The sequence below is a fragment of the Drosophila subpulchrella genome, chromosome 3L (assembly GCF_014743375.2).
Source record: "Drosophila subpulchrella strain 33 F10 #4 breed RU33 chromosome 3L, RU_Dsub_v1.1 Primary Assembly, whole genome shotgun sequence".
In the NCBI taxonomy this organism is placed as follows: domain Eukaryota; kingdom Metazoa; phylum Arthropoda; class Insecta; order Diptera; family Drosophilidae; genus Drosophila; species Drosophila subpulchrella.
The window spans coordinates 28254683-28281232 of NC_050612.1; the positions used below are offsets into that span (position 1 = coordinate 28254683).

Genomic DNA, 26550 nt, shown 5'->3' on the forward strand with positions numbered 1-26550 from the left:
CACAGCCCCACCCAAAATGGTTCCAATGTTTAGCTTTATTGATTTAGTGATGGTTAGGCTTGACAGCTATTAAAAGTGTCAAATGTTTATAGATCCAATTCTCAAGTGATAATTAATTTAGTTGACTTGGCCGTTGATTGATCAATTTGAAAGGGACTCCAGTTGATCATGAACTTGAGATGCGGTAATAAACTTATACAGAATTACAGTGGGTAATTGTAAGTCTGCTGACATTAGACACAAACTTCCTCTTATTACAATTTTTATACCATCTTCTTCCTTGTTATGAGTAAACATCACTCTGCTGACCGCATTCGTGATGACCTTCATTTGAGCGTGGTTTTCATTTACCCAGTATGATTATTATTTAATCAGCGATCAACTTCTTCAGTGGCTTGGCGGAGCAAACAAAAGACGCCACCAAAAGCCAAGTAAACAGGGCGGCCTGGTTTCGGTGTTTTGGGTTTCGGTTTTCGGACTCGCTGCTAAAATCTGTCAAAGAAAAAACACCTGCCCCAACACCTGACCACGCATCTGAGGCCTGCTTTTGGCCAGGTCTTTTCTGTTTATACTTCTTTTTCGCTTATTTATGCGACGGTCTTTTGTTTATGTATCGTTCATTTGTCCGCCTCTCCATTGCAGACTGCAGTTTACACACGACATTATCATCGATGGTCACCAAAAGTTCGGCTATAAAAAGCCCTGATCGCAGATGGAGCTAGGTGCAGTCGATTTTTGGATTAATCAGCGTGATCATCTACCCAGCAGCAGCAACCATGAAGTACCTAGCCCTGGTGAGTTTTTTGTATAGTTTCCTTAAGGAGTACCTATTACATGGAAAGGAGACCTCAAAGCCAACATTAGTGTAGCTTTAAATTCGTAAACTCTATGGTATATTATTTCAAATTAACTTAGAGTCCTGAGGGATAGAAGATAGAAACTTCTATGCAGGGAAAATTAGATTTATTAGCTATTTGAATGTGAGCTACTTTTTAAATAGTCAAAATTAAAAGCGTTAAAACTTGGCAGTTATAATTTTTAAAATTACAACATTCACCGAACAAGGTTAAAAGTTCTACAAACCAAATATGGTTGGAATCAAAGGGTAAATCAATATAAATTTCAACCAACTTTTGTTGGAAAATATTTCTGTAACACCCTGTAATTTAACAATTTTAAACAGAAATTCAACATTTTCTGAGATTTAAAAAAAAAAACATTTTTAAACCATTGATTTAATAAAAGCCAAAAATTGTATTTGATATTATAACAATTCCAGCCTTCTTTTCGCAAAACTCTAGCTTTCAAATTAGAAACCCCTTACTAATTATTTTAAGTCTTAACTTAATGGTTTAGTAATTCGTACGTGAGCCGTTTATAATGTTTGGATGAGACTTGTTTATATCGAACACCTTTGTAAAATTATATATCTTATTTCTTTTTACCTTTCAGACCCTTTTCGTGTGCCTGGTGGCCCTTGCCCTTGTGTCAGCTGTGCCCGTGGATGAGTCCCTGATCGGGGACAATATCTACCAGCCCGCCTTCGATGATGTCCAGCGTCCCCAGGATCCGCAGGCCATCTTCAAGCTGAAGAAGCTGCTCAAGCTGAAGAAACTCCTGGGCTAAAGGGCATTCGCCAGCAGTTAGCTAAGCTCAGTTCAGATTCTAGTCCAACCAATTGGGACCTTGCCTCCCCCACTGCATTCGATTTTCAACCCGTTTTGTTTAGACAATACCATAAGCACACACACAACCACATACATACGAGTAAAGTATACGTAATCGTTACTAAAATAAATGTAATTTTCATACAAGTTGGCTTTCTTATGTCACATCGGTTCGGGGATGGGATGGATCACCATCGTTGACCGAAAAGGAGTTAATGACTGGCGGTGGGTCGGGTTTTTGCTTACCTAGATCTGAATGGACAGGAAACCCGTTTCGGATCGTTTCTGGGGAGAGAGTGTGAAAAGCGAGCTGAATCTTCCTTACAAGCGTGCATTGGCCAATCACTGTCCTACATAAATCAAAAATCGATGGTGTGCTAATGCGGGGGGCAGAGATTATGAGATTAATGGGTTACGATTTTCTTCAATGTCTTTTTTATCAATGATTTTTCAATGATTTATTACAATTTTATTGCTTAAGAAAAGAAAAATAAAGTTTTTGTTAAATAAAGAAAACTATTATATTTTCGTTTTATCACTTAAACCCTTATAATTTATTATACTTCTTTTTTCATACAACAACACTGCCTTCACTTCATAAAACAAAAATATTATTTGGATAGATTTGCCTTATTTCGTTAATGAAAAGTAAATTAGAAGAAGGTTTGTTTGATTTTTTTAGGTATTGCAAACAAATGACTTAAGAAACGAACTTGATTTCTTCCCCTCAACAGTATTTTCTTGCAATTTATTCGCCCGTTTAAATTTCAAAATTGTGACTAAAAAATATTTGTTTTCTATCCTTTATATAAAAAGAAACACTGTTCGATTTCTAACTTAAAAATCTATAGAAAACGATCTCAATTATTCCCTGACTAAATATTCAAAATATTCAAATTTGATTGTAGACCGAAAGGTTATAAAAACGTACTGAACTTGAGTATTTTCTGTCTTAAAAATTCGTACTTGAATGCTGTACTTTGTTCTCGAGATTGTAATTTTCCATGCTTGGCGAAGTTTTGACACTGAAAATACTTGATTCAAGCTCGAAATACTTGATTTTTTTCTCTGAGTGAATGAAATATAGTTCACACAAATTCCACATTAAAGTTTTGTTACCAAATACATTTTTTATTTGATTTCTTTCTTTCTTCTTAAAAACCTAAACACATAGTTAAGCTAAATCGATGAATGGGAAGTGGAGCGGTCTAGCCCAGGAACAGGAGCTTCTTGAGCAGCTTCAGCTTGAGCAGGATGCCCTGGTCGTCGGAGGGGTTGATGGACTCACTGCCGGGACCTTCGAGCCCCTCGGGAATGGCCTCCTCGCGGGGAGCAGCACTGGTGACCATGAAGCACACGGCCAGGCAAAGGAACACGCTCTGTAAAGGAACAAATGGGGATATTCCATGGGTCAGTAAACTGTCTTGGTGATAATCCTCTGAAGACGCACCAGGAGCAAGAACTTCATGTTGACTGGTTCTTCGGCTGGACTGGAGATATATGATCGATCGATGAATTCGCACTGCGCGTTGACAGACCTGCTTGCACTGATCACCAGACCCCGCCGACCCGTCTATTTATATGCCAGTCAGTGGAGAGTGAGTTGTTCGGCCGGCAGACCGCTCGTCTTTCATAGAAATTAAAACAACGCGGAGCGACGTCCCAGGATTCAGCGATTCACAAGTGTTCGGGGCAGGGGAATCAATTTGTTTGGACTATTAAAAGTGATTTTAGTCCAACACGCATGTGGAGCACTGGCGATAACAAAGGCGAGTTTCCCTTTTTTTTAACCCGAGTCTGTAAATACTTTTTTGTGGTTCCATTGTTGGTCTTTTGAGCCCGATGTTTGGGCAATTTGTTGACTTGTGGCTTGGCGTGGCTTCTTTTTGCTAATCGGTGTTTCCTTGGTTCTGGGTTCTATTTGACTAGGCCATTAGCTGCGAGCGTATTCTCTGCGAAATACTAATTAGCGTCTTGACATTGGCCTTAGCGTTGCGATCAGCCATTAGTTTCTTGTTCACACCTGCATAATAGGCGGGCGTAACCGAATCAACCGAAAATAGTTACCTTTTTAAGTGTGGAGGGTGGAAGAGCTTCAGTAGCCTGTCTTTAAAAGTTTGATAAGAGTGAGAAATTTGAATTTGAGCCGCTGTTTTTAAAGAGCTGCGCTGCCAACTTTTGAAATTGTAGATGATTGGGTAAAATACATGTAGAATAGCGTAGGTTATAATGTGTAGATGGGGAAAATATAGGCGTCCTAGCAAAAATTATTAATGTACACGAATAAAAATAAGTAAAAGTTAAGTAAAATAATATATAATATATGTATAATAATATATAATATATATGAGTCTGTCAAATTATTTTAAAATGCCTTCTAAATCTGCCTTATAAATGGCACCGGAGACTTATCGGCAATTTAAGAACGTCTGAGTTCGGAACATCGACCTTCTTTTTATATTTTCCTTTGAACCTAAAACATTTAAACATTGCATTTTCGAATCGATCAATTTGGCGCCATTTCCTGACGGCATTGCCAGCCTAGCACAAAATAAACCATCTGGCAGCGCTAAACCTGCGCTTAGAGGTGAAACGAAATCGATATACACGAAGCAACTTTAACAATCGACACTACTTCCATCTTTACTTAAACAATAAAAAAAGAAAAAATATACATATAGGAAAAAGAAACCCAAATTAGACAATATATAAGTTAGCGAATCGTGGTCATTATAAAATTCAAAATTAGGCAAGGCCCAACCAAACAACCCCAGGAGGAGATCAAGCGTACACGATGACGGGTTCGTTCAGTGTGAAGCTCAAGTCCAAAAAAGGTCAATTCATTGTCAACGACCTGAACGAGCATACGACGCTGGGGGAGCTGAAAACGAAAATAGTTCAGGCCACTGCCATTCAAGCGCCCCAGCTGCATGTGCTCGTGGGCTATCCGCCCAAGCCGCTGGACCTCTCGCAGCAGCAGGAGCAGCGCGACCTTAAGACAATCGGGATCAACAGCGGCGAGACCCTGATTGTGGAGGAGAAGGCTGCTCCTGCCCCGGCGTCTGCCGCCGCCCCAGCTCCCACCAACACTGCCACACCCTTTGTGCCTGGTGCCTCCCACACCATGGAGGATGACGAGGCGCTGGCGCGTCGTCTGCAGGCCGAGGAGGAGGCACAGCTTTTGCAGGAAACCGGAGGGGCTCCCGGCCAGGTGCCGGAACTCCAGCTGCCAGTGGCGCCCACGGAAAGCGGGCCAAACGGCGACTTCAACGGCATCCTGCTGAAGAAGGTAGTGCCGGCGGACAACTCGTGCCTATTTACCAGCATTCGCTTCGTGCTCAACGGCAAGGTGGACAACGAGGGCAGCGAAATGATGCGGCATATCATCGCCCAGGAGGTGGCCGCCGATCCGCAGAGCTACAACGACGCCGTGCTGGGCAAGTCGAATGCGGAGTACTGCGCCTGGATACAGAAGGCGGACTCGTGGGGCGGCGCCATCGAGGTGTCCATACTGTCCAACTACTATGGCATCGAGATCGATGTGGTGGACATTCAAAATGCCATTATCAATCGATTTGGCGAGGACAAGAACTTTGGACTGCGTGTCTTTCTGCTATTCGATGGCATCCACTACGATCCGCTGTACATGGAGACCTCGCAGAGTGCTGCGCCGGCCACTATCTTTCCGGTGGAGGAACTGGGCGTCTACCAGCAGGCCGAGCAGCTGGCCAACGAGGCGCAGTCCTCCCGCCAGTACACCAATGTGGACAAGTTCACGCTGCGCTGCATGCAGTGCGACGTGAGGCTCGTGGGCCAGGTGCAGGCCCAGGAACACGCCAAGCAGACCGGTCATAAGCGCTTCGGGGAGATTTAATACGTCCTGATCTTCGGCACCGTCTACATTGTGGCTTTCATGCTGTTCGCCTACTACCTGCTCACCACCTAGCCACAATCGCAGTGCGAGGAGTCATCGCAGTAGCTAAATTGTACTACCTCCACATCACCGCCTACATAAGTTATTGTTTTTAAAGCCCAGCCGCATGTTCTCATACTTAGTCCTTCTTTAATCCATTTCGGAACGCAATAAAGTTTACACCTTCATCTACACTAGACTAGGCTTGAAGTAAGGCTTCCTTCATACAGTGCTAGGAGGCCCAGGGCGGAGTCATGGCTGCGGGATTCTGTAGATAGGACATGACCACCGCGCTGACGCTCAGCATGAAGGAGGATAGCACCTGTTTGGCATCGTCGCTGGCCCGGGAGCTGGCGAAACTGATGCAGGAGCAGTACAGCGCGAACCAGGCGCACCACTTGAGCTGAGGGGTTGGAGTAAATAAAGATAACTGCCAAGTCATTTGGGTTTTATCACTGGGTACACTACCTTCATCATCAGTCCACACATGGAGAAAATCATCCCCAGAATGTTCATGTAGTCCGGCATCATGTCCTCGTTGGCGCTGCCGCTTTGGCCCTGGTTCTTCGGCGCCTTGTAGCGGTTGATCTTCTCCTTGCGGCGCGGGTCCACTGTCATGCTCATGTTTAATTTATTTAATTTTCACTAATTTGATCCAAAACCAGGTCAGATTGCAGGGCCCGTATGCGAGGAATGTGAATGGCAGTCGTTTTGTATGCGTTTTTTTTTGGGAATGGCTTTTTTGCAGCAGGTGGCAACTCCTCCAATCAGCTGTTTCTTTATTTACACCGCGGCTGCAAGCACGTTTGAAATAGTTATTTAATTACATAAAAATCACAGAAAATTGCAAGAGAAACCATGGCTCTGCGGTTACTTGGCCGTTCAATGGCCTCCCACATGCGTGGCTTGCAAATTAACGCCAGCAGGAGGGGTTATAACATCGCACAGCCAGAGGTGCCTTCTGCATCCTGGTCGTGGGCACAAAATCGCCTGCTGCACGTGAGGATTACGGATCAGGAAGCCGGTTTACAGACCAAGCGAGAGGCCAACCGAAATCAGAATCCTTTCCGCGAAGAATTTCTTGAGGAACCTGTCTCAGAAGCACCCAAGGAGCGCCAGAAATTCAGACCACAGAAGAAGCTCAAGGAGAAGTCCCCCAAAAAGGTGCAGGACTTTGGGGATCCTGATACCTTTGGGGATGCCAAGATAAATGAAACCGAAGACCCTGGGGACGTCGAAGAAGAGGAATTCATCAGCAATCCCACGCGGCGTTCCAAGAAACTGCAGGCCGTTGAATACGCCCGCCAGATTAAGGATCTCCTGAAGGCGAACCGCCTGAACGAGGCCATTGCCGTGCTGGAACAAAGAATGCTGCGAGAGGATCGCGCCAAGCCGGACAAGTACATATACAACCTGCTCATCAGCGGTTGCGCCAAGGCGGGCTATACCCGCAAGGCTTTCTCCCTGTACACCAAGATGCGTCAGCGTGGTCTCCAGGTGACCGGCGGAACCTACACCTCGCTCTTCAACGCCTGTGCAAATGCTCCATCGCTGAGTGATGGCCTGGCCAGGGCCCAAATTCTGCGGGAGAACATGCTGGAGAAAGGCTACGAACCGAATGTGAAGAACTACAATGCCATGATCAAGGCCTATGGAAGATGCGGGGATGTGGACACCGCCTACATGCTGGCCGACGAGATGAAGGAGCGCCAGCTGGAACTGAATGCCGATACATACAACTTTCTGCTGCAGGCATGTGCCAGCAACTCGGAGCACGGTTTCCGGCATGCTCTGCTCACCTGGCACAAGATGTTGCAGAGCGGCATCAATCCGGACTACTATAGCTTCAATGCGATGCTGAGATGTGCTAGGGATTGTGGATTTGGTGACTTGGATTCGATGCGGGATGTTCTCGCCCAGATTGCTCCGGCAGCAGCTAGCAGAAAGCCCATTCTTCAGTTGGAGGAGGGACAGAAAGATGACTTGCCTATTATTTCCCAAGGCAATAATTCTTTGCCTGCACAAATCGAGGTGTCCACAACAGCCAGTGAACTGGAACTGCCCAATCTCCTGCTGCCTCGACCCCATCTGGGCAGTTTGGTGGCCTTGGAGGAGGTTACCCGTCCACATGAGCGGTTCTTGCTCCTCGGCGGCCTCACCGGTTTTTTGGAGCACATGAAGCAGCACAACATCACTCCGAATATCGAAACCTTCACCACAATGTTGGAGGTAATTCCACCTACAAACTCTGCGGAGAAGCAGCTGCTGACCTTTGTGCGCAAAATAGGACTCAAGGCGGACATAGACTTCTTCAACATACTGATAAAAAAGCGTTCCATGCGCTTTGATTATGAGAGTGCTCGCGAAGTGCTCACCATGATTCGCACGGCCGGATTGCGACCAGATATTGTCACATATGGGGTTCTCGCCTTGGGATGTCGCACCCAAGAGGAGGCCAGAGAACTGCTGCAACAGATGAAGGAGGCGGGCATAAAGATGAACATGCCCATTCTGGGCGCAATGCTGAGGCAGGGTTGCGCCAACAAATCCTTTGGCTACATCAACGAGATCATTCAGCTGAGTCTGGAGGAGGGCATTAAGCCCAATGAAACCTTCCTGCGTCATCTGCACAACTTTCACAGGGGTTGCGCCAGAGCAATTGATGCCAGGGTGAGTTTAGCATTGCGATTTTTGGTGGCCATCTCATTAATTATGATCTCCTTTAGCATCCCTCGACAAAGACTGCCGCCTTCAAGAAGGGACACTCAAAATTCTGTGATAAATACCGCCTGTACTATGAGGAACTGGGCTTGGCTGGTCTAAAGCTGGAAGATGCCATTGCAAAGATAAAGGAGCGTCCATATGAGAAGTTTAAGCTGCCGCCCGTTGAAGGAATGGAACCTCTTAAGCACGAACAACTCAAACACAAAACCAAACAGCGAAAGTACATCAAGAAGATCAAAATAGATCAGCTGCAAGATGACCCTCCCAGAGAGCCTTTAAAGAGGATAGAATAAGTTCAACAGTATAACTCGGATTAAAGTTTATTATTTGTTAACCGATCATGGTCCGCTTGCGTCCTCGGGCTCTCACCTCCTCGAACTTGGACAGCACGGCCTGCTCGTCCTTTCCGCATTCCCTGCGGTAGTCGGTGAGGATGTGCTCGAAGAGATAAGGCTGCTCGCTGTGGGTGCTCAATAGAGCCCGTTCCAGGACGTACAGATCCACGCCCTTGTCTTCGGTGGCCTGATTGTAGTGGCTCAATCCGAAATCTATCAGTATAACATCATAATCTCCGCCCTTTGGATTAATGAGGATGTTGGAAGTTGTCAGATCGCCGTGTATTATGTGATTGGAGTGCATTTTTCCAATGATTGCGCCAATCCTCGTGCAGAACTCCACAAGGGATTTCTTGGCCAGATCCTCAGCCTGGTTGGCCACCGTCTCCTGGATGAACTGCTTGGCCGTCTTGGCTTTGTCGAAGTATTCCACATACAGCTTGTGGCTGTTGAGGTCCGAGTGGAGGATCTTTGGGGCCAGGATCCCAGCGGCGAGACATCTGCCAGACGCCTTTGCCTCGGCTTTCATGCGCTGCCGCGTGATCTGGGTGTCCAGTTCCGGGTGGCGGTACTTCTTCACGAACCGCTCCTTGATCAGGCACGGTTCTCCCTTGAAATCGCCTAGATACAGGCGTCCCTCTGCGCCTTGTTTAAGGATTTCCACGGACATTTTTAAATCAGTTAAGTTAAAAATAATGCCGGTGCTTTTGTTAAAAACAAGAGGTGGCAACTCTAAACAGGGGCGTAGATAAACAGGGGTTTGGGAGCTTATGGATTTTTAAGTGCTTGCATTTAATGGGCTGAGAAAGCTAAGTCAACCATTTTTATACAAAAAAAAGTCCCTGGTTCCAAGTTAAAATAATTTAACTTATAAATTACCTTATGTTTTTTTAAAGAAACCGAAATATCTTCGATATTAAGACTTCGTAATAAATGTCACTCTTTCAGTAAATAAGCCAAATGTAGGTTTAAAATATCAGAATAAAATCATTTTTATCCCTATATGTATAACTTTGTACCTCTATTTTTACCCCCTTGCCAGCTTTCCACCTGCGCCCATGCCCAAATCAGACAGTCACAACGAAACGCCTGTGACAGCTGTTGCTGTTTTGATATTTACTCAGATAGCTCCAATCCAGTCTCCTAGTGATTCATCATCAGGAAAACCCATCACAACATCACCCAAAGTCGAGAAACTAGGTCTAAAGTCGCACAAAATTCCAAAATGTTCAACAATCTGTTCGGAAAGAAGCCCACCGTGAAGGAGCAGCAGCGGGAGAACGACCGATCCCTGCGCAAGGCCACCAGGGACATCGAACGGGAGCGGAGGAAAATGGAGGAGGAGGAGCGCAAGCTGGAGCTGGAGATCCGACGAAATGCCGCCGCGGGCAATAACGATGCCTGCCGCATCCTGGCCAAGCAGCTGGTGGAGATCAGGAAGCAAAAGTCCCGAACCTACGCAGCCTCCGGGAAGATTCAGTCCATTGGCTACCAGAACAAGAACATGGGCGCCAATATCGCCCTTAGCGAGGCCATGGGCACCACGGCCAAGACGATGGGCGAAATGAACAAGGTGATGCGACCGGAGGCCATTGGGGAGACAGTTCGCCAATTCCAGGCGGCCAACATGAAGATGGAGATGACCGATGAGATGATAAACGACACACTGGACGACATGCTGAACGAGTCCGGCGACGAGGAGGAGTCCAATGCTGTGGTCAACAAGGTGCTCGACGAGATCGGCATCGAGATCTCCGGCAAGATGTCCAGCATCCCGGCCACGGGAACCTCAGACTTCGAGACGAGCGGCAAGCGCACCGAAAAGGACATTGCCGATCAGCTGGCCAAGCTGCGCTCCTCGTAGTCCTTTTCCGTCATTATTCATTCTATTTTGTAATTACTGTGAACACCGCTGTTATCCATAGCCCGTAAGGAAATATATATTTATGTACACCGCTTACAAACGAGCCGACATTCCGCCGCTGGCCACAATGGACTCGCCCGTAATGTAGGCCGCATCCTCGGAGACCAAGAAGGAGACCACGCCGGCCATCTCTTCGCTGGTGCCCAGGCGACCCATGGGTATCTTGCTCAAAGCCGCCTCGTTTGCGGACTCGTTCTCGTACAGAGCCTTGGAGAACTTCGTCCTGATGACGCCGGGGGCCAGGCAGTTGACGCGGATGCCCTCGGGCGCCAGATCCTTGGCCGCCGCCTTGGTCAAGCCAATCAAAGCAGTCTTGCTGACGGAGTAGGCGCCAAGTAGCTGTGAGATTAAGGTAAAGCCGATAAGCTACTGAGCCAATGAATCGCAGATAAGGGGACTAACCTCAAAGGCATCGTAGCCCGCAATGGAGGAGACGAAAACAATGCTGGAGTTCTTCTGTTGGCGCAGGAGAGGCAGTGCCTCTTTGGCCAGCAGATAGGAGCTCTTCACGTTCACGTCGAAGATCTTGTCCCACACCTTTTCGTCGCACTCGAGGACGCCACCGACAGCAGGATTGGTGGCGGCATTGCTGACCAGAATGTTGAGTTTGCCAAACTTGCTGATGGTTTCCTCGAAGAGCTGTTTGCGATCCTCCGACTCGCTGACATGGCACTTTAGTCCATGGACATTGAGGTTCAGTTTTCGCAGCTCCGCCAGAGCAGAGTCCACATTCTTTTGCTTCCGACTGCTGATGACCACGGCAGCGCCATCTTCGGCCAGTCTCTTGGCGATGGCAAAGCCAATGCTGGAGGGGATTAACCAGGATGAAATGGTGGAATTTGATTGAGTTTGCTTTTCATATTCTTACCCATCTGTGGAGGCGGTGACCACGGCTACTTTTCCTGCTAAACGCTTCATTGGACTGGCGTGCGAACTTTGAATAGTGCTGGACAAACGTTTGTGGCATCGATTGAGATTAGGGCCAGCAAGTTCCAGGCCGCAATTGTTGCTGGTTTGATCGAGACTTGAACTTTGACCACTTCCACTCACAGCGCAAGCGGTCAAACGGATCTTTGGCGCCCTGACCACCAGTTGTTTGCTTAGATTAAACATTTTAAAGCAAGGATTATTTGTAAGGATCCAGAGATTCGTTGCCTAATAATTGATTTTCCTTTTTTTTAAGCTACTATACTATGGGCGCAAATCTCCCAAGTTGTTTACCAAATCTTCTTCTTTCAAGCGTTTTGCCATTCACAGCGGTTGAAAAAGCTTAATACAACAATGGCGGTAAATTTAAATCCCCTATAAAATTATCTTTGCGGTTCCATACTTATTAAAAGATGAACTTATAACCCATATAGTTATTAATAATGCGGCTTAAAATATTAGTGATCTAAAGGTTATACATTGTATTGTTCCATTTAGAACCACTCACTCATCCCTCAGTCATCGGCAGATAAGACTTTTTGAAAAGAAAATCTCCTTATAGCAAGATAAACGCTCTGTTTCGTAATAATATAAACAAAGATAAATAAGTATGACAAACAAAACCGCAAAAAGAGAGCGAATCGCTTGACATAATGAAGTGTTTTGGGTTCCAAAACATATATGTGACTATAGACTCTATAGAGCGAACCGCCGAAAGTGCAAATTAATAGGCGAACCGAGCGGCTTTAGCTTTACCTTTCCCAGATCTGACTTCACTTTAGACGTAGTCGTCGGCGGAAGCAGTTCGCAAGTCTCCGGTTTTCCGATTCAATCCGGCACGCGCTTACGGCTTTGTTAGTTAGTTTTCGCAACCGTCGGCGAGGCATGTGATATGAGAAAAGCCCTAATGCTAGTGGAAACCTAATCGACAAACTAACGATAACTTAAGAAACATATTAATTCTAAATTAAACCATAATAAATACATTAAAAATAATAATAATGAGTGATCAGGCAAAGGAGATCGAGGCTCTGCCACCCCCTTTGCAGGACTTCAAGGCCCCGGATCTTCCGGACAACAAACCAGTGCTCTTCTTTCATCCGTACAACTTCCATGCGCAAAAAGTTAGTAACCGCATTAATCATGTGATCTCTGAAAAATCATTTGCCCAACCAGATCCATACGCTAATGTCGCGAAATTACAAAACTAATCATTGGCAGTTGGAATCGTCATCGGGTGTTTTATTTTTTCGATGTAATGATGGGGTGCCCCCGCCGTGAAGGTTCTCCACCCACGATCTTCATTAAATCTCTCTGATTCTGCTCTCGGGTGCAATGGAGCATGACTTGGCGGGTGGCATGTCGGAAATGTAGTGGAGTTCTCTAGATATTGGACGGGGGTCTGGATATTATGACAGCATAGGATGAATTTATACACTGTTTACATAGCCACTGCAGGTGCTAATGAGGCGGATTGAGTGGAAAAAACAAAATGCTAGAAACGCGAAAATAAACAAACTTCCAAACGAATCTACAGTAGCATATCGTAGTATAATAACTGAAGCGAAATTAATTAATTTTATTTTTGTGTTGCTAAGTCTATAATTAAACGAAGCCAATAATTAAAATAGGGGTTCAGTTCACATAGTAAAAATCTGATTTTGTTATATATTAAAACTGAGCTAAATATTTCGAATAAAGAAAAAGTCCCAGTTAAAGAACATATTTAATTAGAGATAAACATTTTTAAAAAGTTCCCTTTTTATAATTGCATTAAATCTTTCAATGAAGGGGATTAACTGGAAAACAACTTTAATCAATCTCTGTAAATTACATTTCTACATTTATACATTATCACTAATTCAATTCTCGTTATAAAGAAAAAATATATTTATATTTCAATTAGCTATATATACAATTTAAAACTGAAAATGTAGAAAACGTCAAAAAAAATTTCCATTATATTTCAAAAAACATTTATTTTATTTTTAAATTCCTTCGCAAATAAAATCTTTATTCAAATAAGTTTTAATTGGTAATTCTTTTGATAATTCAACGAACATAATATAAAGAATCAGACTAAAATATAAAAGTAAATTTGTTTTAAAAATATCAAATCTTTTTTTAGGTTCTCATGGTTTTCTACGAGAAGAAAATCGACTTCTTTCCTTATGTGGTGGACCTGTGCAACGGCGAGCAGTATTCGAATTGGTTCCTAAATCTCAATCCCAAGGGCGATGTGCCAGTGCTCCAGGACGGAGCCTTCGTCATTCCTAGCTCAACGCACATTATCAACTATGTGGAGAGCAAGTTCCGAGGAGGTAACTTAACGCTAAATAACTTGTTGGATTACTTAATAGACTTTCATATTTCAGGAGCTCATCGTTCGCTGAAGCCCGCGCACAACTCCAAGGAATTCGACCAGATGTTGGTCCTCGAGCAAGCCATTGCCCGCCTGCCAGTGGGAACTCTCAGCCTTGGTTCCTTCATCCACGATGACCTGAAGCTGGTGCCCAAGGCGCCTTTTATAGGACCCGTGCGCCAGTCCTGCCTGAGTAAGTTACTCCTGCCTCATCGATAACCTGAAGTTAAGATCTCTACTTCCCGCAGAAAACAACGAAAAGGTCTTGGACCTGCTACGCCACTCCGTGGACGATCAGTCGACCAACAAGGCAGCACTTCAGCACAAGCTAGACATCCAAGTGCGCCGCCATGAGTTAGCGTCTTCCCGCGAGGATTTCCAGAAAGTTCTAGATGCAGTGCGTCACTTTCTGCTCTACGTGGAGCAGGAGCTATCCGCCCAAGCGCCGCGTAGCGAATGGCTGACTGGAGACGAGCTAAGTGTGGCTGATATCTCGCTGGGACTGCTGCTGCATCGCCTGTACCAGCTGGGATTCGAGAATCACTTCTGGGCCTTTGGAAAACTGCCACAAGTGGAGGCCTACTTCCTGCGCTTCCGGCAGCGCGAATCCTTCCATCGCCTGCAGCCAAGCAACTTTGCCATCCTGCGCGAGATGTGGATGAAAACGCCGGGCAACTACAAGCTTGGAGCGGGAGCCGGCTTCCTGGGTATGGCCATGTTCGCCGCCTTCGCGCACAAATGAGCGGAGGATCGGGAATCGAGACTTTGTTAACAAATCCTTTTACTGTTAAAGTTGGGCACATATAAACACACGAACATAAGAACGCTTAAAGCTACGCACTGCTGATGAAGGATGCTGGGGTGTCATGGTAAGAGTCGGCGGAGGAGGAGGAGAATGAGGAGCAGATCGCGATCCAGTGCCAGCCTCGGCTGCTTAGTAATATCTTTGATTCGTCATAATTCATCGTCGCTGAATATACAAAAATTTGGTATAAATTCCAATCCGTCACCTAATTATCAATTCCTGCTATGCTTGATGGCTGCTGCGGTCGCCAAGTGGATCCCCAACGGGAGCTCAGCTCTCCAGCGTTTGTTGCTCACGATCCCTCTCCCGCCTTTGCTGCTCGGTCATTAGCAAAGTGGCAGCGGCACTGGCCGCCTTCGGACTGGTGAACAGCGGCATACCCATAAAAGTGGGCATCTGCTGATCCCTGGGCACGCCCGTCGTTGACGCCTTGCCGTTGAGGTTTGTCTTCGAGCTGTTGGATCCCGAGCTCGTGGCGGCGGCTCCCGTTGATAAATGCGAGGGTCGCTTGAAGGGGAAGGTGGGTATCTCGCGTTGGTAGCTGAAGCTTCCATTTCCAGGCGCCTCCGGCAGCAGACCAGGCGTGGGATACCAGAAGCGGTAGGTGAAGTACCAGGTGAGTATGGCAATAATGCCGCTGATAACCTTCTCGATCATGCGGTGGTAGTACAGCATAGTGCCCACCAGCATTATGTCCCATAGCAGCTGCAGAGCCGCCATGCCGATGAACAGGGTGCGGATAATGGGCGTCAAGCGTTTGTACAAGAACTGCAGGCTGCGCATTTGCTCCTCGTTGAGGGTCCTCAAAGGATTGGTGCCTGAATTCTCGGCAGAGCTGCGGTTGTGGCGCTCATTGCGGATGTGCTCCTTGATGGTCTCCCAGCGGATGATGGGACGCGCCTCCTCGATCAGCACCAGGCTGGAGTGGATCAGTATGAAGGCATGGCCGGATATGTCGAAGCCCTTCCACAGATGTCCCGCCTTCAGGCAGCTCGATTTGCTTTGGAAGCCTGCGAATAAACCAATTGGTTATAAACAATTTCTTTGTTGGAAACAGTAGAACCACCTTTTGTGGTGCAGCGTCCATAGGAGTTCTCCACAATGTTAAAGAGCTTCGTCCAGAAGAACCAGAAGAAGGTGGCTATGACGATGCGCGGGAAGTGGTGCCTCAGCATTCGTTTGTGGTCGCCACAGGTGATCGTGTAGGCCGAGAGCACCAGGAAGGGCACCACGAAGAGCAGGGTCCAGCCCCAGCCGACCTTCACAAAGTATTGATTGAACAGGTTGTCCGATCTGGCGAAGTAGGTCTTCGGAAAGGGCGCAAAGTCCCCGATCACCGAGATCACAAACAGACTGCCCAGATAGAGGGCAACCTTCAGGTCGGTGTTGAAGAATATGGTCTTCTTGCACAGATGGATGACGCCCATGACCAGGATCTCGCGGATGCTAGTGGGAGCCGCCGTGGGTCGGGTTCCACGCGCCTCTGACCTGGTGATGTCGGGTCCTCCGGGCCTGAAGTTCATATTGGAGCCGGAGGAGGAGGAGGAGCCACCCGGGTTGCCGCCCAAATTCGGTCGCAGGGGTCGTCTCTTGGTGGCCATCGCTGGACTTGTTGCCCGGGTTCAAAGTGGGCCAGTTAAAAAACTGCGTTGTTTTCTTCCCTTTTTGGTTATACTGCGAACACAGTGAAAGTGAAAGCGGAAGAACTGTACGTGTCAAAGTTCAACGGTTGATAAACCGACCTACCTGAGTTGAAACAGTACAAGGGCTGTGACATTTACTTGACTATTTAATTTAGTTACTTTTCCATAGGTTATTGTTAACCTGCTTCGTTGTTCTAAGTGGTAATTTTGTACTTTTTTATGGTGGCCCAAATGTACGTGTTGCGCCTGTAAAAAATAGAACAGCTGCAGCTGGTCAAGGCGCTGCCCGGTGAATGGCCAACCCCCGCTCTTATTGCGGGGCGAATGCCAAGCCGATCAGCTGTTCGCGGCTGAGATTCATCTCGAGCGTGTTTTTAATTGCCGGTTTTTAATTAAACTGCGGCATGTACAACTCGGCCAAACAGCTGCAGCGCGTGCTGACAGCCCGCGAGATTCGGAAGACCTTTCTGGATCACTTCACCGTCAGCCATGGCCACAAGTTCGTACGCTCCAGCCCGGTGGTACCCTTTTGCGATCCCACCGTGGCCTTCGTCAACGCGGGCATGAATCAGGTGAGGTAACAGGTCCATTAAATGCCATTGTTTGCTTGTTAATTCGATGGTCTCCATTCCAGTTCAAATCGGTGTTCCTGGGCACAGCCGCTGCACCGCACAAGCGGGTGGTCAACTCGCAGAAGTGCGTCCGTGTGGGTGGTAAACACAACGATCTATCCGTGGTGGGCACGGATGGCTATCACCACACCTTCTTCGAGATGCTGGGCAACTGGTCCTTCGGGGATTACTTCAAGGTGGGTCCTTAGCTTAATCCCATTACTGTTTCACCAAGATCCTTGTATAATCTTTCAGCGGGAGGCCTGTTCCATGGCCTTGGAGCTGCTCCGTGGTCCCTACAACATAGATCCTGGTCGCCTGTATGTCACCTACTTTGCTGGCGATAAGGTGCTGGGCATTCCAGCCGATCTCGAGTGCTTTGAGATCTGGAGGAGCCTGGGGTATACGCTGTTACATAACTCAAAAGCTTTTCCCTACTTATATTAAGTATTCCCACATTGCAGTTTTCCCGCCTCGCGAATCCTGCCCTTTGGCTGCGCCGACAACTTCTGGGAAATGGGTGCCACCGGGCCATGTGGTCCCTGCACCGAAATCCACATAGATCATCGCCCGGATCTGGGTAGTGTGGAGCAGCGCGCCAAGTTGGTGAATGCAGGTCGCTCCGATCTCACAGAGCTGTGGAATCTGGTCTTCATTCAGTACAATCGGTGAGGGACCTTTAAGAAAAATGCGATGTTTTCGGAGAATCTAACTTTCCATGTCATCCATCCTAGTCATGCGGATGGCAGCATCTCTCAATTACCCGCCCATCATGTGGACACCGGCATGGGTTTCGAGCGTCTGACGGCTGTGCTGCAGAACAAGACCTCCAACTATGATACGGATTTGTTTACCCCGATCTTTGATGGCATCCAGTTGGTGGCAAAGGCACCGGCTTACAGTGGTAGCTTTTCCAATGGCGAGAATGCAGCACTTTTGGACACCAGCTATAGAATATTGGCCGATCATGCCCGCATGGTCACCGCCTGTTTGGCTGATGGAATGCTTCCAGATCAGAAGTACTTTTGCACCCTAACTCCTTTGATTTCCTAACTAATCGAAGTCCTTTTTCAGTCAGAAACTGCGTCGCGTGCTGAGAAAAGCTCTTAACATTTCGGAGCACGTTTTTGCCCATGAGAAGCTGTTGACCCAGCTAGTTCCTATTGTGGTGGAAACGCTTGGCGAGGCCTATCCAGAGATGTCGGCCAAGCAGCAGGCGGTCATTGACTTGATCAACCACGAGCAGGAGGTGTACAAGAATCTGAGAGAGAGTTCTTCCAAAGCGTTTGCCGAGGTGCTAACCGAGTTTCCCAATCTGGATGATATTGATCTGATGGAGTGTCCTGGATTCGTGCCCGCCTACCGAGAGTTCCAGGTGCAGCGCAGCAAGTTCCCAAATAACACCATACCAGGCGACTTCCTGTACAAACTGACGGATACTTATGGCCTCACCGAAGAGAGCTTCCTTAAGCTGGCTGAACTGGAGAATATGAACTGTGATTTGGAGCGCTACAGGGCGGAGGTCAGTCTGGCCAAAATCAAAGCCAAGGGCAACCAAAAAGAAAGTGAGGGAGTACCAAGCAGTGACTTGGTCAATGAGCAGCGTATTGCCGAAGCCCAGGCGAAGCTAACAAAGCGTCTGGCGCCCACTGACAACAGTCACAAATATTCCTACTCCTTCGACAAGGAGAGTGATTCATACCAGATACCTCCAGTAAGGACTCGCGTCCTGGGAATGCTCCTAAACGATGCGGAAGTATCCCGAACCCAAGGCAGTCGCATTCAGGATCCCTCCGCCGACTTGATCTCCCTTGTCACGACGGCCAGCAATTTCTACTATGAATCTGGTGGTCAGCAGTCGGATGGGGGAAAGATCCTTGTAAGCAATCCCCACCAGCCAGAGCATCCTCATTTGCTAGATGTTATCTGTGTCAAACATCTCAACGACTGCGTGGTTCACGTCTGCAAACTGTCCAGTCCTACAGATGCCTTTGAGCTAGCCATTGGCGATGAGGTGGAGCTGCAGGTGGATGCCCAACAGAGACAACTCAACACGTGCCATCATACAGGTGAGTTTGAAAAGCTCAAAAGAGATAGATGTTAGTAATAACCTCCTATTTTCAGCCACCCATCTGCTGAACGCTGCCATCCGTTCGCTTTTCAAGAAAGTTACCTATCAGGTTTCCAGCTCTGTGACGAGTGATCATTGTAAATTGGAGCTGGGACTTTTGGGCAAGCGCATACAAAAGGCCGATGTGCAGCTCATTGAAGATCTCATCAAGTGAGTACTCCTTCTGTTAATTATTTTTGCTATTTCTAACCAGTAATCATATTGTATAGCCGCATCATCTGCTCTGCCACGCCTGTTCAGGTGGAGTTGCTGAGTGCTGCCGAAGTTCTGCAGCAGAATGACATCACAATGGTGCCCGGCGAGGTCTATCCGGAGCAGGGATTGCGTCTGGTCAACGTGGAGAGCCCTGAGCTGCACCTGAGCTCCAAGGAGCTGTGCTGCGGCACTCATGCCACCAACACCAGTGAACTATCCTGCTTCTGCATCGTCAATTTAAAGCAAACCAATCGGGCTAGGTTCGCTTTCACCGCTGTGGCTGGCCAGGCGGCGGAAAATGTGTGTAGATTTGTATAATATATAAAGGTGGATCTTAACAGTCTCCTCCTTACCTTTTAGGTGCTAAAAACAGCTGCCCTGCTGCGCCATCGCGTGGATCTCCTCGAGAAGCAGTTCCAGACTGATAAGCTCACAAATGCCACGGATGCGGAACTGCAGACCATTCGTCACAACATGCTGCACACAGACATCAAGCTGCCATATGCGTTTAAGATGGAAACACTGGAACGCATCACCGAGATGCTAAAGAGAATCAAAGATTCCTCGCGCACAACCCTGAAGTAGGATTCATCTTAGTTCTTTAAAGCATTGTTCTCATCTTAAAATCCGATTTCTTTAGGGAATTTGTGGATGTGGAGATGCGCAACCTGCTTCAGGAAAAGCCCTTGGATACACACCCCTTCATCTTGCACTACATTACCAGCTCCGCTCTTGTAGAGGAGATTCCCCTGCAACGAGCCACTAAACTCTGTCAGGACCGACCTGTCCTGGTTATCAGCATGTGTGATGGCGTGGTCAAGGCGCGCTGTTGCGTGCCAGCCAACTGCATCACCGACAAATTTAACGCTTCCGCTTGGCTGCAATCCTTCGCCGAGACCTTTGGTGGCCAGATAGCTGCGCCCAAGGGTCAGAATCCACAGGCCGTATGCAACATGAAGGGTCGGCGAGTCACAAACCTGTTCGAAGAGCAGTTGGAGCACGCTATGTCCAAGGCACACGCGTACGCTAAGCTTTATCTATAGTTATTAAATGTGATTACCCTCCAAAATGTGCTAAAATGTAAGCTTGCCCTTTAAATGATTTCCAATGTGAAGAGCGAATAAATCGCGGAATTATTGAGTGTAAAAGAATGTTTAATCACTAATCACCACCAAATCATCCTCCTCATCTTCTTCATTTTCCCCTTGATCTTGGGGCACTAAACTGGAGTTCATTAGTTCTTCGAAAGCATCCGCATTGCCGGAACTTTGATCAAAAAAGTAGCTTATGCTAGCCAAAGGTTTGACTGGCGTGGGAATCTTCTCGCTGAGACGATGCTGCATCTTGAACCGCTCTACAGGAGTCCTGGCTAGCTTCATTAGATCCCCCTTGACAAGGAGATCGAAGCTGTCGTCCAGGGAAAACCGCTTGCTCTGTGGTAACTGCTCGATCTGTGAGAGATCTCTTTTCTTTTCCAGCTCGGGTGACTTCTCATCATTTCCCAAACTCATCTGTGCCAGCCGCAAGCTCAAATCATCAGCCAGTGGTTCGTAATGAAGCTGGTGACCATCGTGATTGGTCAGTGCTGGTTTGGCATTCGGATTCGATATAATGCCTTTGACTATGTCCGACATATCGAACTCTGCAGCATCACAGTCGCTTTCCAGATCCGAAGGCAGGAACTTGGTCATGGGAGTGGAGCATTGCTGGCGTTGTGGAGCAGAAATCTTGACAGGAGTACTTGGCTTAGCAGAGGAACCCTCTTTATTGCGCCCCAGGAACTGTTGCAATAAAGGTTGATTCTGCTCAGGAGGAGCCTTTTTCTTTCTGACCACTCGTTTTGGTTTCGATTTCGGCTCATTTTCCTTATCCTCCTCTTCGGGAACAGTTTTCTTCTTTCGAGTGGTTTTCTTGGCGGGCTTTTCCTTGGACTTTAGGAAGGCAGCTACCAAGTCGGGATACGCTGTCTCCAGCATGTCCAACGGCTCAATGGTGTAGTAAAGTTCTTCGATGCCCTTGGGATGCTCTGCTTCGAAGTCGGAAATCTGTTGGTCTGGAATAAGACCCTTGAAACAGCCGCTGGGATCGTGCCACCGCAATTCCAAACTGGCCACTCCTTTCACCGTGCGCTTCTTGATGATCTCAAGTGGTTGGATAAGGACCTTCTCCTGTTTGGATTGCTGCACCTGCCAGCGCGTGAGAATGGGAAAGAACTTCTGGAAGCAGTAAATTTCCGGCCATTGCAAGAGATGTCCTATTTGCTTTATAAACTTGACCAGATTTGGTTGCCGCCAGTTGAGATTTAAGTTTGGAATGGTGGCAGGATCGTTGAGGAACTCGGCAATGATCTCCTCGTTGGGAAAATCTGGAGACTGTAAGGCCTTCCGGCGCAATGTCAATTCTGCTTTGATGGATAATCGTTCTTCTCTGAGGAAAAAGTATTATTAGTAAAAGTATTACTCGGTTAATGCATTTTCTAACTTCCAAAGACTTTCATCGCAGCCTCTGTGAGTGCGGCAAACACTGCAGCCACTTTTGGTGTGACTCTGGGTCTTGCCAATGTGACCACAGTTGCTGCAAACGGATTTGTCATCCACTCGGATCTCCAGGGCATTGTATTTATTGGTTTCCCCTCGCCAGTTCCTTAGCCTAAAAAGAGAGTGGGCTGTAGAGTTTGGAATATGGGTTCCTTCTCGACTAAACTACTTGTCCAGAATCTCCGTCTCCTTGTACTTGTTGAAGAGCTTCAGGACGCCATCCTTTCCGATTCCACCGATGCCATCGGGGCAATAGTCGCAGCCACAGAGCAAAGCCATCACAATGATCTTGTGCTGACCAAAGTCCATTCGGGATTTGATCTCCCGCATGTCGTAGATGTCCACAGCTCCACCAGCTGCCGCTTGAGCTCCTTGGGTGGAAACCGAGAAGTTGCGATAGACGCGAATCGCTCCATAGGCAAAGCAATCCGAATCCTGGCTAATGACGCCGTCAACTAACTAGGGATATGGGTTTTATAGGATTATTTTAAAGGTGAATACAGGGAAATAACCATAAACTCACCCCATGCTTGTTGAGGAAGGCGCAGTAGGCCTCTGCCTCGCCTGGACCTTGGACGCACTTGATTCCCATGGAGAGCAGAAGCGTTTCGCACTGCTTGAGGACATGGTTGAACCGGGAGCGTCCTTTGTCGCCTTTGGGAGGCTGGTTTTGGCCGCACTCGGGGGAGTTCTTGGGTTTAACCCCCCGGAATTGGAGCTCATTCCTTTTGGCTATCACCTGGCTCTTGAGTTTCGGAGCCACTCCCTCCAAAACGAAGACAGGAGTGACCTGTTCCCAAATCAAATAGCAGGTGCGAAAGAAGAGGTTTCTGCGGAGGAATATGTTTAATATTATTTAAACATAATGATTTATTAAGTACTTATTAAACCCACTTTAAATGATGCCTGGGATGCACAAAGTAGTCCACAACATTTAGGGATTCGCACACCCAGCCGGCCAGATCAATGGCTACTTTCTTCCCACGCAGTTCATTTATAGGTTTACGTTCACAATGGGGCGTGAGAACTCCCCATAATTCTTTGACACCCATTTAATTAAATCATTTAAACAAAAGCCGCGAGAAATTCGCTAAAATTCAAACCACTATCTTCTTATTTAGTGATGTCAATTCAGCTCCTTTCAGTCAGTTTTGATTATTTTTAAAAGCCGTTAGCTAGAAACTGAAGAAAGCTGCAGGTGCTTAAAATGTTGGCTACTCTTTTATATATTTTGTTTCCTGTAAATCATACTTAAATTACAACTTAAGCATTATTAAAGGAGGCACGTTTTTCCTTAATAATTCAAAACAAATCAAAGAGAGATTTGCTGTCTTCATTTTATTATTGGCAGTTTTTAAATTCACATCTAGCTACATTTGACAACACTACTGCTCTCCCGCCAACTGCCAGTCACGACGAACCGCCGCCGATGACCGATAACTGGCTTTGTTTTGACAGCTGCACACGCGCCCGCTGCGAATGGCCAGTGGTCAGCAGGCTCTTCCTCTTCCACATCGACGTGTCAGGCGAAAGAAAGTCCAAAAAATATACAATTTAAGCTGCCGCTTTGCGCCTAGCCCCGACAAAATTCATAAGCTGCCAGTAGTCCGCACGCCGCACCACACACAACCACCACCGGCAAGATGGTTCTCGCGGATTTGGGTCGCAAGATAACCACGGCGCTGCACTCGCTCAGCAAGGCGACCGTCATCAATGAGGAGGCTCTAAATTCGATGCTCAAGGAGATTTGCGCGGCGCTCCTGGAGGCGGATGTGAATATCCGGCTGGTGAAGCAGCTGCGCGAGAATGTCCGTGCCGTCATCGATTTCGATGAGATGGCCGGCGGACTGAACAAACGTCGCATGATCCAGTCGGCGGTCTTCAAGGAGCTGGTCAAGCTGGTCGATCCCGGCGTGAAACCCTACCAGCCCATCAAGGGAAAGGCGAACGTGGTCATGTTTGTGGGTCTTCAGGGCTCCGGCAAGACCACCACCTGCACCAAGCTGGCCTATCACTACCAGAAGCGCAACTGGAAGTCCTGCCTCGTGTGCGCCGATACCTTCCGTGCCGGAGCCTACGACCAGATCAAGCAGAACGCCACCAAGGCACGCATTCCATTCTACGGCAGTTACACCGAAATCGATCCTGTGGTCATTGCCCAGGAGGGTGTCGATATGTTCAAGCGCGAGGGCTTCGAGATGATCATCGTGGATACCTCGGGTCGGCACAAGCAGGAGGAATCGCTGTTCGAGGAGATGTTGGCGGTGTCCAATGCCGTCAGTCCCGACAACATCATCTTCGTGATGGACGCCACCATTGGACAGGCTTGCGAGGCCCAGGCAAAGGCCTTCAAGGACAAGGTGGACATCGGTTCGGTGATCATCACCAAGTTGGATGGCCATGCCAAGGGAGGCGGTGCCTTGTCCGCCGTGGCGGCCACTCAGTCGCCCATCATCTTCATCGGCACGGGCGAGCACATCGACGATCTGGAGCCCTTCAAGACGAAACCCTTCGTGAGCAAGCTGCTCGGCATGGGCGACATCGAGGGACTGATAGATAAGGTGAGATAGACACGTGGGCATAAAGTTATGATGGTATTAAGAGAAGAAGTTAGAAGTTTCTTTAAACTATTATATATTTTAGTTTGTAAGGTTTACAGTAGTATATTCTGATTTATCTTTTTTAAATGCACAACACGTACTGATTATATTAACCCTTTTACAGGTAAACGAACTAAAGTTGGACGGCAACGACGAACTGTTGGAGAAAATCAAGCACGGCCATTTCACCATCCGCGACATGTACGAGCAGTTCCAGAACATCATGAAGATGGGCCCCTTCTCGCAGATCATGAACATGATTCCCGGTTTCTCACAGGACTTTATGACCAAGGGCGGCGAACAGGAGTCGATGGCGCGCATTAAGCGCATGATGACAATGATGGACAGTATGTCGGACAACGAACTGGACAACCGAGACGGAGCGAAGCTTTTCAGTAAGCAGCCGAACCGCTGCATTCGCGTGGCCCAAGGAGCTGGAGTCCTGGAACGCGAGGTCAAGGAATTGATTGCTCACTATACGAAGTTCGCGGCGGTGGTGAAGAAGATGGGCGGCGTAAAGGGCCTGTTCAAGCAGGGTGACATGACCAAGAACGTCAATCCCACACAGATGGCCAAGCTCAATCAGCAGATGGCCAAGATGATCGACCCGCGTATGCTGCAGCAGATGGGCGGCGTTGGCGGACTGCAGAACATGATGAGGCAACTGCAGCAGGGAGCGGCGGGCGGTTTGGGCGGCCTGGGGAACCTGATGGGCGGCTTTGGCGGCAAGTGAGCTGGTGGCGTGTAAATTTAACGATTTTTATATGATTTTGTTTCCGCGTAGTTCGTAATTTGTTAGCCATTGTTTCCATTTGTCCAAGACCACAAAAATTGATATCCAACGTGGTAGCGAATATAGCGTATGTAACCTATATAGGCGTGCAAACAGTTAACAATTCGTTTTTTGTACGGCTTGGCAGTCACAGTGTCAGTTTTTATAGTTTAAACAGTTTTCTGTACACGAACTAATGGAAGTAGCATGCCTATCAGAATACCCGTAAGGCAATTGAACTAGATATAAACAATAAATAAATAATACATGAATTTGGATTTATAATGGTTGTGTTTATTGGACTCTAAGGTAAGTTCTTTACTATGTCACTTGCACTTAATTAGTAAAAATATTAAACGACAGTAGAGCCGGCAAATGAAGAAGATTTAAAAAAAAGAGGAAAACAAAACACACAGTGTTGTATTTAAAAATTAAACAAAAAAGGTGCGGAGGAACAAATAGCTATACTTTTTGGGTAAATAGAAAAATTGAAAGAAAATAATTGTTTAAGGACTAAGAGGTATACAAAACCGGGGTTAATGGAGACGATGAACCGGATTTTGAGAGTTCATGACCTTATCAGTATCCCTGTTGTCCTTACACATACAACTAAAACAAAAAACAACAGGCGAACAGGTGCTCAGAAAACCCAAAAAGAAACCCATGCAGGCCAGAGAACCAAAATAAACAAACAAGCAAACGAATGTTAATGCTTTTATGGCTGTTTTGGGGGAGGGTCTGAACACACACACTCAAATGTATGCTCACTGTGTGTATGCACTCAGAAAAAAAATCGAAGTGAAAAAAATATCTCAAAATTCACCCTGTCCTAATATTTTCTATCATTATGAAAAATTCAAAAGTTTAGTAGCATTTCAGAACTTATTTTTTCTGAGTGTGTGTTTGGTAGTAAAACTTTTCTGTTGGGGCTTCCAGCATCCCTTGATTTTGTCCCGGAAGTTGTCGAACGGCTGGGTTTTTGTGGGGGTGCGACTTCCGCTTTCCTTTTCGCCCGGAAAACTCCATAATCCACCCACTCGCCGCCTTGCGATAACAATGAAATGGCGATTGCCTGCCATAAAAATGTCTATTAAGCTGTCAAAGTCTGACACTCATAAAACCATCAAACAAGTCAAACGAACAGGATAGCAGGAAAACCAGCAGGACGAACTGCTGTCAACGTTTTTTGGGTTCATCCTTGCGGCTTCTCCACCACGCACACATAGGCTCACTCACTAGGAGTTAAAACGCCGAGGGAGGGCTTTCATATTCCTTGCGTCTCCAACAAAGGACTTTATTTACGAGTTCGGGGGAGGGGGTGGGGCGAAAAAGGATAGCCTCAGGCAGGAACTCATTACAAGCCCCCACACAAAATCCTAAACATTTTACGAGCACAAAGGTTTC

General features: G+C 47.1%; 13 protein-coding genes across 16 annotated transcripts; 7 read left to right on the top strand and 6 right to left on the bottom strand.

Annotated features, from left to right (window-relative positions):
* The first annotated feature begins 657 nt into the window (after positions 1-657).
* On the top strand, positions 658-1814 carry LOC119554472. Its single transcript, XM_037865388.1, has 2 exons — positions 658-794; positions 1453-1814. Exons 1-2 carry the CDS (start codon positions 777-779, stop codon positions 1624-1626), a joined length of 192 nt encoding a protein of 63 aa, XP_037721316.1. The 5' UTR covers positions 658-776; the 3' UTR covers positions 1627-1814.
* A 960-nt stretch (positions 1815-2774) lies between these two features.
* Positions 2775-3226, bottom strand: LOC119554089. The gene is made up of 2 exons (XM_037864837.1): positions 3118-3226; positions 2775-3046 (listed from the first exon to the last, which is right to left on the bottom strand). The coding sequence occupies exons 1-2, from the start codon at positions 3133-3135 to the stop codon at positions 2876-2878; spliced, it is 189 nt and encodes a 62-aa protein (XP_037720765.1). The 5' UTR covers positions 3136-3226; the 3' UTR covers positions 2775-2875.
* Positions 3227-4290: 1064 nt separating this feature from the next.
* LOC119553455 (ubiquitin thioesterase OTU1) lies at positions 4291-5774 on the top strand. The gene has a single exon (XM_037863857.1). The coding sequence runs from the start codon at positions 4462-4464 to the stop codon at positions 5539-5541; it is 1080 nt and encodes a 359-aa protein (XP_037719785.1). The 5' UTR covers positions 4291-4461; the 3' UTR covers positions 5542-5774.
* On the bottom strand, positions 5709-6281 carry LOC119553457 (protein Asterix). The gene is made up of 2 exons (XM_037863859.1): positions 6049-6281; positions 5709-5983 (listed from the first exon to the last, which is right to left on the bottom strand). Exons 1-2 carry the CDS (start codon positions 6202-6204, stop codon positions 5813-5815), a joined length of 327 nt encoding a protein of 108 aa, XP_037719787.1. The 5' UTR covers positions 6205-6281; the 3' UTR covers positions 5709-5812.
* Positions 6282-6360: 79 nt separating this feature from the next.
* On the top strand, positions 6361-8638 carry LOC119553454 (pentatricopeptide repeat-containing protein 1, mitochondrial). Its single transcript, XM_037863856.1, has 2 exons — positions 6361-8250; positions 8307-8638. The coding sequence occupies exons 1-2, from the start codon at positions 6439-6441 to the stop codon at positions 8595-8597; spliced, it is 2103 nt and encodes a 700-aa protein (XP_037719784.1). The 5' UTR covers positions 6361-6438; the 3' UTR covers positions 8598-8638.
* On the bottom strand, positions 8609-9376 carry LOC119553456 (EKC/KEOPS complex subunit TP53RK). Its single transcript, XM_037863858.1, has one exon. The coding sequence runs from the start codon at positions 9307-9309 to the stop codon at positions 8635-8637; it is 675 nt and encodes a 224-aa protein (XP_037719786.1). The 5' UTR covers positions 9310-9376; the 3' UTR covers positions 8609-8634.
* A 362-nt stretch (positions 9377-9738) lies between these two features.
* Positions 9739-10599, top strand: LOC119555564 (charged multivesicular body protein 2b-B). Its single transcript, XM_037867013.1, has one exon. It carries the CDS (start codon positions 9865-9867, stop codon positions 10501-10503), a length of 639 nt encoding a protein of 212 aa, XP_037722941.1. The 5' UTR covers positions 9739-9864; the 3' UTR covers positions 10504-10599.
* On the bottom strand, positions 10555-11780 carry LOC119555563 (dehydrogenase/reductase SDR family member 4). Its single transcript, XM_037867012.1, has 3 exons — positions 11432-11780; positions 10966-11368; positions 10555-10902 (listed from the first exon to the last, which is right to left on the bottom strand). Exons 1-3 carry the CDS (start codon positions 11674-11676, stop codon positions 10597-10599), a joined length of 954 nt encoding a protein of 317 aa, XP_037722940.1. The 5' UTR covers positions 11677-11780; the 3' UTR covers positions 10555-10596.
* Positions 11781-11829: 49 nt separating this feature from the next.
* On the top strand, positions 11830-14854 carry LOC119555562 (ganglioside-induced differentiation-associated protein 1). Of its 4 annotated transcripts, none has more exons than XM_037867009.1 (4): positions 12257-12614; positions 13619-14045; positions 14101-14559; positions 14646-14854. In XM_037867009.1, the coding sequence occupies exons 1-4, from the start codon at positions 12492-12494 to the stop codon at positions 14657-14659; spliced, it is 1023 nt and encodes a 340-aa protein (XP_037722937.1). In that variant the 5' UTR covers positions 12257-12491; the 3' UTR covers positions 14660-14854. The 4 variants fall into 4 exon arrangements, with proteins under 4 accessions (XP_037722939.1, XP_037722937.1, XP_037722936.1 ...); XM_037867010.1 differs by having other exon boundaries at positions 12261-12614; positions 13619-13811; positions 13866-14045; positions 14101-14854; XM_037867011.1 differs by lacking the exon at positions 12257-12614 and adding an exon at positions 11830-11850 and having other exon boundaries at positions 14101-14854.
* LOC119555561 (fat storage-inducing transmembrane protein) lies at positions 14617-16564 on the bottom strand. Its single transcript, XM_037867007.1, has 3 exons — positions 16404-16564; positions 15724-16331; positions 14617-15667 (listed from the first exon to the last, which is right to left on the bottom strand). The coding sequence occupies exons 2-3, from the start codon at positions 16256-16258 to the stop codon at positions 14928-14930; spliced, it is 1275 nt and encodes a 424-aa protein (XP_037722935.1). The 5' UTR covers positions 16259-16331; positions 16404-16564; the 3' UTR covers positions 14617-14927.
* A 41-nt stretch (positions 16565-16605) lies between these two features.
* On the top strand, positions 16606-20385 carry LOC119555559 (alanine--tRNA ligase, mitochondrial). Its single transcript, XM_037867004.1, has 10 exons — positions 16606-16872; positions 16935-17108; positions 17167-17312; positions 17376-17579; positions 17646-17930; positions 17986-18980; positions 19036-19192; positions 19252-19537; positions 19598-19818; positions 19878-20385. The coding sequence occupies exons 1-10, from the start codon at positions 16705-16707 to the stop codon at positions 20278-20280; spliced, it is 3039 nt and encodes a 1012-aa protein (XP_037722932.1). The 5' UTR covers positions 16606-16704; the 3' UTR covers positions 20281-20385.
* LOC119555560 (flap endonuclease GEN) lies at positions 20371-22875 on the bottom strand. Its single transcript, XM_037867006.1, has 5 exons — positions 22669-22875; positions 22298-22604; positions 21944-22233; positions 21719-21886; positions 20371-21664 (listed from the first exon to the last, which is right to left on the bottom strand). The coding sequence occupies exons 1-5, from the start codon at positions 22824-22826 to the stop codon at positions 20392-20394; spliced, it is 2196 nt and encodes a 731-aa protein (XP_037722934.1). The 5' UTR covers positions 22827-22875; the 3' UTR covers positions 20371-20391.
* Positions 22876-23225: 350 nt separating this feature from the next.
* Positions 23226-25267, top strand: LOC119554559 (signal recognition particle 54 kDa protein). The gene is made up of 2 exons (XM_037865530.1): positions 23226-24335; positions 24499-25267. Exons 1-2 carry the CDS (start codon positions 23418-23420, stop codon positions 25105-25107), a joined length of 1527 nt encoding a protein of 508 aa, XP_037721458.1. The 5' UTR covers positions 23226-23417; the 3' UTR covers positions 25108-25267.
* Positions 25268-26550: the final 1283 nt, after the last annotated feature.

Excerpts from the sequence above, each read along its gene's own strand:
- LOC119553455 (XM_037863857.1), top strand. The coding sequence starts at position 4,462 with ATGACGGGTTCGTTCAGTGTGAAGCTCAAGTCCAAAAAAGGTCAATTC.
- LOC119553457 (XM_037863859.1), bottom strand. The coding sequence starts at position 6,204 with ATGAGCATGACAGTGGACCCGCGCCGCAAGGAGAAGATCAACCGCTAC. Across the intron at positions 5,984-6,048 it reads TGTGTGGACTGATGATGAAG|CTCAAGTGGTGCGCCTGGTT; the intron begins GTAGTGTACCCA and ends CCAACCCCTCAG.
- LOC119553454 (XM_037863856.1), top strand. The coding sequence starts at position 6,439 with ATGGCTCTGCGGTTACTTGGCCGTTCAATGGCCTCCCACATGCGTGGC. Across the intron at positions 8,251-8,306 it reads CCAGAGCAATTGATGCCAGG|CATCCCTCGACAAAGACTGC; the intron begins GTGAGTTTAGCA and ends GATCTCCTTTAG.
- LOC119553456 (XM_037863858.1), bottom strand. The coding sequence starts at position 9,309 with ATGTCCGTGGAAATCCTTAAACAAGGCGCAGAGGGACGCCTGTATCTA.
- LOC119555564 (XM_037867013.1), top strand. The coding sequence starts at position 9,865 with ATGTTCAACAATCTGTTCGGAAAGAAGCCCACCGTGAAGGAGCAGCAG.
- LOC119555563 (XM_037867012.1), bottom strand. The coding sequence starts at position 11,676 with ATGTTTAATCTAAGCAAACAACTGGTGGTCAGGGCGCCAAAGATCCGT. Across the intron at positions 11,369-11,431 it reads GTCACCGCCTCCACAGATGG|CATTGGCTTTGCCATCGCCA; the intron begins GTAAGAATATGA and ends AATCCCCTCCAG. Across the intron at positions 10,903-10,965 it reads CGGGCTACGATGCCTTTGAG|CTACTTGGCGCCTACTCCGT; the intron begins GTTAGTCCCCTT and ends TTAATCTCACAG.
- LOC119555562 (XM_037867008.1), top strand. The coding sequence starts at position 12,492 with ATGAGTGATCAGGCAAAGGAGATCGAGGCTCTGCCACCCCCTTTGCAG. Across the intron at positions 12,615-13,618 it reads ACAACTTCCATGCGCAAAAA|GTTCTCATGGTTTTCTACGA; the intron begins GTTAGTAACCGC and ends ATCTTTTTTTAG. Across the intron at positions 14,046-14,100 it reads CGTGCGCCAGTCCTGCCTGA|AAAACAACGAAAAGGTCTTG; the intron begins GTAAGTTACTCC and ends TACTTCCCGCAG.
- LOC119555561 (XM_037867007.1), bottom strand. The coding sequence starts at position 16,258 with ATGGCCACCAAGAGACGACCCCTGCGACCGAATTTGGGCGGCAACCCG. Across the intron at positions 15,668-15,723 it reads TGGACGCTGCACCACAAAAG|GCTTCCAAAGCAAATCGAGC; the intron begins GTGGTTCTACTG and ends GTTTATTCGCAG.
- LOC119555559 (XM_037867004.1), top strand. The coding sequence starts at position 16,705 with ATGTACAACTCGGCCAAACAGCTGCAGCGCGTGCTGACAGCCCGCGAG. Across the intron at positions 17,109-17,166 it reads CCTTCGGGGATTACTTCAAG|CGGGAGGCCTGTTCCATGGC; the intron begins GTGGGTCCTTAG and ends ATAATCTTTCAG. Across the intron at positions 19,538-19,597 it reads CTGGCCAGGCGGCGGAAAAT|GTGCTAAAAACAGCTGCCCT; the intron begins GTGTGTAGATTT and ends CTTACCTTTTAG.
- LOC119555560 (XM_037867006.1), bottom strand. The coding sequence starts at position 22,826 with ATGGGTGTCAAAGAATTATGGGGAGTTCTCACGCCCCATTGTGAACGT. Across the intron at positions 22,234-22,297 it reads CCTTCCTCAACAAGCATGGG|TTAGTTGACGGCGTCATTAG; the intron begins GTGAGTTTATGG and ends CCATATCCCTAG. Across the intron at positions 21,665-21,718 it reads TGCGATGAAAGTCTTTGGAA|AGAAGAACGATTATCCATCA; the intron begins GTTAGAAAATGC and ends CTTTTTCCTCAG.
- LOC119554559 (XM_037865530.1), top strand. The coding sequence starts at position 23,418 with ATGGTTCTCGCGGATTTGGGTCGCAAGATAACCACGGCGCTGCACTCG. Across the intron at positions 24,336-24,498 it reads TCGAGGGACTGATAGATAAG|GTAAACGAACTAAAGTTGGA; the intron begins GTGAGATAGACA and ends ACCCTTTTACAG.